Source organism: Centroberyx gerrardi, chromosome 19 (assembly GCF_048128805.1).
Source record: "Centroberyx gerrardi isolate f3 chromosome 19, fCenGer3.hap1.cur.20231027, whole genome shotgun sequence".
NCBI classification, from domain to species: Eukaryota; Metazoa; Chordata; class Actinopteri; order Beryciformes; family Berycidae; genus Centroberyx; species Centroberyx gerrardi.
Window position 1 is genome coordinate 7,259,763 of NC_136015.1, and position 7,738 is coordinate 7,267,500.

Below are 7,738 nucleotides of genomic sequence, written 5' to 3' on the forward strand. Positions count from 1 at the left end.
ACTGTCAGACCACCAACGAAACCAACATCCTGAGCACCCCGGAGATCAAGGCGAGGAAGCTGGACCAGCACGGCAAGGACAAGCCGTCCGGCAAGGATAAGCAGGGCAAGGATGCGAAGGAGAAGCAGCAGCAGCAGCAGCAGCAGCAGCAACAGCAACAGCAGCAGCAGCAGCAACAGCAGCAGCAGCAGCAGCAGCAGACGGGGGGAGGCGGTGTGATCGGGGGCAAAGCGACCAGCGCCTCCTCGATACCACCGCTGGCTCCTCACCGGCAACACTGCACCCAGGTGCGGACGCGGAGGCTGATGAAGGAGCTGCAGGAGATCCGGAGGTTAGGGGACAACTTCATCACGGTGGAGCTGGTGGAGGACAACCTGTACGACTGGAACGTCAAGCTGCACCAGGTGGACAAGGACTCGGCGCTGTGGCAGGACATGAAGGAGACGAGCACCGAGTTCATACTGCTCAACGTCTCCTTCCCCGACAATTTCCCCTTCTCGCCGCCGTTCATGCGCGTCCTGACGCCCCGGTTGGAGAACGGCTACGTGCTGGACGGCGGGGCCATATGCATGGAGCTGTTGACCCCCCGCGGATGGTCCAGCGCATACACGGTGGAGGCGGTCATGAGGCAGTTTGCAGCCAGCCTAGTAAAAGGACAGGTGAGGGGTGTGTGTGTGTGTGTGTGTGTGTGTGTGGGTGTGTGTGTGTGTGTGTGTGTGTGTGTGTGTTGAATATCATCTTCATGAATCATACAGCATGTTAATCACCTCCAGTGAATTTTATTTGGAACCATGACACGCACTGCATGTGAGCAATGGCATTGAGGCATCCATGCGCCATGCGTAATTAACGCGTAAAACTGCTTTTACGCATGCACTGCAAAAAAACAATCCATCTCAACAAGGCTTTTAGTTCAGTATGGAGTCCTAGAATCGCATTTTGTTTTCTTCAAACAGCTGAAAAATATGACAATAGGGTTGAGATATTTGCACTTGTTTCCAATGCAAATTGACTTGTTTCTAGTGTCATTTTCTTGGCACCGCTGGAGGGATCTGTCTTATTCGGCCACGATTCTCAATATACTGACACTTGTTTATGGAAAAAAAAAAAACCTATTGAAACAAGTGTAACTGCATAGGAAACAGGTGGGATTAGGATAATGTTTCACTATTTTAAAGGAAAATAAGGCGGAATGGTATTTTTGCAGTGTAGGTATAGTTAACGTTTGTCCAGCTCTGCCCAGTCATAAGTGTCCAACTGTAATATCGGAGGCCCGTGGTGTCCTCATCCTCTCTGCTATGGGCAACCTCATGATCTCGGATATTATTAATCTTTATGTGACATTACGGCGGCCATTTCATGCAATGCAACACTCAGTATCTCCTTGATGCCAGCTCTTCTCCGCAGTCCCCGCTTGCTTTCCCTGTATCGCCTCCATAAATCAGCATCGTTTAATAACAGAGTGGCTGCCAGCAAATTACAAACTCCCTGTGTATAGGGACTATCATGCAGTTTCGCAATCTGTGGACTCTCCTATACAACCCAGATGAAATATTTTTGAATGCATGGAGGAAAGCAATGATTCAACAAGCGTGATGATGGCTCGAGCAGTGAGACAGACAGATGGACGGATGAAGTCAGCAGGTAGCCTACCTACCAGCAGTCCTCAGTGACTGAGACTGACTACATTATGTAATCCTGTCAAATCTGTTTTCCACATTCACAGTGCACTGCAGCAGCAGCAGTAGCAGCAGTAGCAGCTCTGCCATTCCGATGGTTGCATTTCCAAACTCACTCCAGGCTAGAATCGTTTTAAACCCAGAATAGCATTTTTTTTTGTCCATCCACATATTTTGTCATGCACAGTTTTAGGCTATTTCATAGTTCAGGCGTTTCATCCAGCAGCATCTGCTTGTATTCTTGGCATTGAGCCTGTGTCCTTTGACGTCAGTGTTATGACAGTGTTATGGCAGGACACCTTATGTAAACTGTCATTGGATTTCCCCCCTCCCCCTCCCCCTCCCCCTCCCGCCAACTCCCCCTCTGGCCCAAGTGCTTTTTTGTCATTGATGATATAACTGAACATTATTCCTTTGTCATTTTGGGTCATTATGCATCTGTTACTAAGAGAGGTCATGCAAAAATAGTCTGTGACTATGTGTGTGTGGGTGTGTGTGTGTGTGTGTGTGTGTGTGTGTGTGTGTGAGTGTGTGTGTGTGTGTGTGTGTGTGTGTGTGTGTGTGTGTGTGTGTGTGTGTGTGTGTTATTTTTCTAAACTAATAAGGGGCGAATAGGTTCATAGTTCCCACATATATTCTCTAATTCTATGTTTTTTAGGGATAGGCTACATATAAAATGTGTTTACAGGGGCGATACCACCCCCCTCAAATCACCCCTCGAATGTGTCTGTGTGTGTGTGTGTGTGTGCGTGTGTGTGTGTGTGTGTGTGTGTGTGTTCATCTTGATTTGCAGCTTGAGGAGATGAGCTAGCAGCTCTGCAGTGCTCCCTAATTATGGTGCAGTGTCTTCCTTCTCCAGTTTGCTAATGGAAACAATATTGATTAATTATGCCTGTGTGTGTGTGTGTGCGTGTGTGTGTGTGTGTGTGTGTGTGTGCTCATGCATGTGTGTCCTGATTTTCTGGGTGATTTACTTGTCTCTCATGCATCATGAAATGACAGAGCACACAGCCCTATATCTATGTTCTGTATATCTATATACTGTATTATCTATATACAGAATCTATTTATTTGCCCTTGGGCACCAGTTCCCCGGCTTGTTTAGAAGCTCCCGCTATTTTTAGAATGAGAGGATACATGCGGTGACAAAGTGGTGAGCTGAAAGTCAACAGACCTGAGTCTTCGCCTGCAGATGTGACGGAGCACACACACACACACACTGACAATCACATGGGCCGAGATGAGAGGGCAGTTAGATTAGAGGCGATGACACCTCTTTGGCTGTCTGTGTGTTATCATAGATTCTAAGAGGAAGAGGCTTCCACTGTGGTCTGATGGCCATGAAACAGGAACATCCAGAGATCACGTCAGCCTCAAGAGCCGGCCTTTAACTCCTGCTCTTCAGACCGTCACTTAAAACGGACAGCTGGAAAAACCTGTCAAGTGTTATCTACAGTGTACGGCGCTGAATTAAGCCTCGCAGAGCAGTGAAAGTTGTAGAAACAGATGTCACCAGCAGGTTTTTAGACATGCTGTAGTCACATCTTCTCACTTTTGATTTAAGCTTAGGCTTCTCTGAGGTGTGGAACCAGTTTGATACTTGATCTGTATTGCTATACTGTTGTCTGTGCAGCAGCGTTTAGACAGTTACAGTCGACCCTTTAAAGCACAATAGCGGTGTGATTTAGACTTATAGCCCATTTACTACCGGCTACATCAAGTTTTCATTCCCCCCAGTCGTTTTGCAATATATGTCGTATTGATTTTTTAACATTTACTCATTTTTCGTCGTTTTTAAAATACAAACTTTACAGCGTCAAACCGAGCTTGAAATTACCTGCTGTCCCGGCTAACAATGGCGCCCTAAATAAGAAGACGAGGATGTGACAGTAAAGTCTGTAAGGCGAAATGTTTTTGAGGGATTATTTCCTGAACTCAGCACAATGAAATTAGGATAAAACACAAACTTTGACCACACTAAAAGCCCTCATGTTTGCTGTGATGGATCTTCAAATGGCTTCTTCTGAAGGGAGGAAAGCCCTTGTAGCCCCGATATCTCCAACAATGCCAGCTGAGTGCAGACAGTGCCAGGAATAATGTAAAGAGACAACCTGCACCATTGGCACAAACTTAAAAAACAGCGGTATTGTCCTTTACAGACACAGCCCTGCGTTCCGGAGGCCTCTCCTTAGCGATATGATGAGGATGATGATGACGGTGCCATCGATCCCTGTTTGTTTATCCTGACCCCTTTAGCACATGTCTGCCTTACGCAATCCCCAGCCCCAAAGCGGCTTCCCAACATGCACTGGGGCCTTCCCTGCCCATTGACTGATCTCCATTCACACGATTACCCAGCAGCCACTTTACACGAGTGTGTCCCTCTCAACGAGCGAGCGCTTAGCTGAAATAGATAAACACTGACATGGCACTGTATGGGCCCGGGGCGCTCGCTCAGCTGAACCACAGCGCACACACACACACACACACACACACACACTCTCTCTTTTGTTTGCTCACTCTTTCTCATTCACACACACAACACACAAGCACATATTTTCCCTATCCGTCTCTCTCTCTCTCTCTCTCTCTCTCTCTCTCTTTCTCTCTCTCTCTCTTTCTCTCTCTCTCTCTCTCTCTCTCTCTCTGTCCATCTTTGGATGTGTGATACTGAGCCATTCTTGTAGATGGCTGTGAGCACAATGGCGCAAATTAATGCTCATTTTCCCCTTTTAATGCTGAAGAGTCACAGGCTTTTGTGGGGGCTTGTATGTCTCCCCCCCCTCTCTCTCTCTCTCTCTCCCTCTCTCTCTCTCTCTCACACACACACACACACACTCTCTTTCTCTCTGTTTTCCTATCATATTCTATTTCAGGTTGAGTATCTCTTTCTCTCACACACAAACACACACACACAACCACTGTATTCACTGTAGGAGTAGACAAACAAGGTACCGGTACATGAGTCCACTTAATCTCCCTAAACACACACACACACACACACACTGTCCCATGCTCCCTCCATAGCAAACAAGCCAATGAGAAATTGCTCGCTATTGTGCGCATAAACAAGTACATGACGCCGACAGCGATTCCTTTAATGACAGCACCATGTTCCACTGCAGGCCACATACCTCCCTGCCATCGATCACTGTGGTAATCACACCTCTTTAACAATGGCCGATTGCCATTACAATCCCCATCCAAGGCAGCGGCAGCCATTTTGAGGTGGTGACAGCAACCATATGGCGAGATGCGAAGATATGCATGGATAACGAGGTTGCTAGTGATTTGAAAAGAACGACGTATCCCGGCGTCTCACCAGTGCATCGCCGGTGTTTGTTTTCAAAGATGGCCGTCTCTGTGACAGTCGTCTAACCGCAGGCAGAGGCGGAGCGGGTTCCAGCAGCTGTGCATAGGTGTCACCCGATCAGTTCATTTTCCATTTTAGGTCAGCGTGGATCAGCAGTGTGGGGGGGAAAAGAAGTGCGTGTCTTTTAATTTGCACAAACAGAAGAGAGGGACAGAAAGCAATAATATAAGAGAGAATGGAAGCTGCCAAGGAACACTGCAAAAAAAAAAAAAAAAATCCATCTTAAGTCATTTAATCAAGTCTTAAAATCTTATTTTTCTTATAGCAAGTGAAAAAATCTGCCTATGAGGGGAGATAGTTTCACTTGTTTCCAATGCAAGTCAACTTGTTGCAAGAACTTCTAAAATCAAGTGTAATTTTCTTGATTCTAGTGGTGTGATCTGCCTTGTTTGTTGTTGTTTCAAGATATTGACACTTGTTTCTGGAAAATTACTCAAACAGGCGAAACTGCATTGGAAAAAAGTGGAATTATGTCACCCCAGTTGGCAGAATGTTTCATTTCTTTTAAGACAAAGAAGATTTTAAGACTGAATGTGAGACTAAACGACTCATTAGGATGGACATTTGTTGCAGTGAATGACATTAAGATCGATGCAAATGGAGGGAAGGATAACAGGACAAGCTCTTCAAAATGTGAGTGTGTCTGAGAGAGAGAGAGGGAGAGAGAGAGAGAGAAAGAGGGAGAGAGAGAGAGAGAGCATGAGAGACCGAATGAGAGAGCGAGTGTTGCTAAGCCCCACAGTGAAATGAGGCCAATGTTGTTACAGGAATGGAAACTGTAACCCTAATCTCCAGATCATTCAATGTTATCACCTCATCTCCCTTTATCCTCAGCATCACTTTTGACCCAAATAGCACAATAGCATGGGAGCAGAGAATTAGGATAAACAATTCTTTGAAATATCCCCATGCACTGAGAAGCACGCACTGCAAAAAAAATGTCCATATTGCAGTCCTAAAATCTGATTTTTCTTAAAAAAACAAGTGAAAAATTGCTTCTGAAACAGCATTTACACTGTGGCACAGAAGCTCTCCACTAAAACCAATACTAATGAAATTGTTTTAGGTGGGTTGGAGCTCCTCTAAATGCTGCAGTGCACTACAGAGAAATACCTCATATTGTTTTTTTCTCCATAGTCTGCACCTTAATCCTGCACTGAGGCCCTTCTTTCCTGTTGATCAGGCAAAACCACTGAATAAACTGAGCTGTTATCTTATTGTACAGGACCCAGGAGTGAACCAGTGTTATACAGTGACACAATGTCCTGTGCACATGTCCACCTTAACAAGCCAGTAAATCTAGTTTGGAGTCCTAAAATCCTATTTTTCAAGGGAAACATTCTGCCAACGGGTGAGTGAGATCATTTCACTTGTTTCCAATACAAATCACCTTGTATAAGATGATCTCGGCCCCATCGGCGGCACTTACTTTGAGAAAAATAGCACCTTAGGTCTCATTACAGAAGTAAATTACCTGAGAAGATGGTCATTGTTGCTCTGTGCATTGGACATTGTGCCACTATATAGCACAGGCTCACTCCTGGGTCCTCTGCAATAAGATAAAAGCGCAGTTTATTTAGTGTTTTTTTCCTTTGTTTGCCCGATCACAGAGACAGAAGGGCTTAAATTCAGCATTAAGGTGCAGACTATGGATGTGTAATAATATACGGGTATTTCTCTGTAGTGCACTGCAGCGTTCAGACGAGCTTTTCCCCTACTCAAAGAATTTCATTAGTATTGGTTTCAGTGGAGAAAGCCTTAGTGCCATAGTGTTTCAGAGGCGATTTCGCCCTGCCAAGAAACAATTCTGGTGGGGGGGGAGGAGGAGGGTGGAGACTGGTGCATTGTATTACACAGAGCGTGTAAAAACAAATACAGTGAAGTATCCTGCATGTTACAGAGCAGCGGGCATCGTGTCCAGTCAAGCCATCACAGCAGTGCTGATGTGTCTCTTTGGTGCAAATTGTCTCTTTTTTCCTTCCTGTGAGGAATAAACACCTGATTGCCCTTTTGAACTATATAGCCAGCTACATAAAAAAAGCACTTCATGTAATCCATTACTTTAAGTATGACCAATGGACAATGATTTACTGTTGATTTATGAGTCAGCCCTCCTGCCTCTGTCTGTCGTGACCTTCTCTCTGTGAGCAACTGGCCTCCCAATAGTGTTTCAGAGATGAGGTGATTTTTATATGAAATGATGCAATTCAAGATCGAGTGACACTCTCGTATGAAACACACATTTGTCACGGCTCTGTGTCATGGCGGCTGCGTCTCAATGTTCGGACGTGAATGCGAAGACAGTTGTTTTTCTTTTCCTATTCATCATCCTATCCCACGCGCTCTTCTTCAGGGAAGATTTAGCGCCGCTGCCAACGACGGAATAAGCAGCTTTGTCGTCACAGGCGACGCCCACACCTCTTTTCTCGTTTTTTTTGGGGGGTTTCTTTGCCTTGCCATCCCACATTTTATTATTAGCCCTGGTGCGTGAAGAGGAGAGGGTTGCATCAAGGTGCTGGCCGGGTGAACATGTCTCTTCCCTCAGATGTCACGGCGCTCTGGGTGAGATGCTTTTCACACCGAACGCAAGAGCGCTATCTGCTCATATATTTACTTTTCTGTCATATTTACAATGTTGGCGTCATTTACTATTATGGTTGGCTGTAGTCTTCACTTATCTCCCTAT

General features: G+C 45.6%; 1 protein-coding gene across 1 annotated transcript in view; it reads left to right on the forward strand.

Annotated features, from left to right (window-relative positions):
- The first annotated feature begins 275 nt into the window (after positions 1-275).
- Positions 276-7,738, forward strand: part of ube2ql1 (ubiquitin conjugating enzyme E2 QL1) — a 10,056-nt gene continuing 2,593 nt past the window's right edge. Inside the window, exon 1 of the mRNA XM_071914902.1 lies at positions 276-659. Coding sequence (XP_071771003.1) covers positions 306-659 — 354 coding nt within the window. The 5' untranslated portion in view covers positions 276-305. The remainder of the gene's footprint in view (positions 660-7,738) is intronic.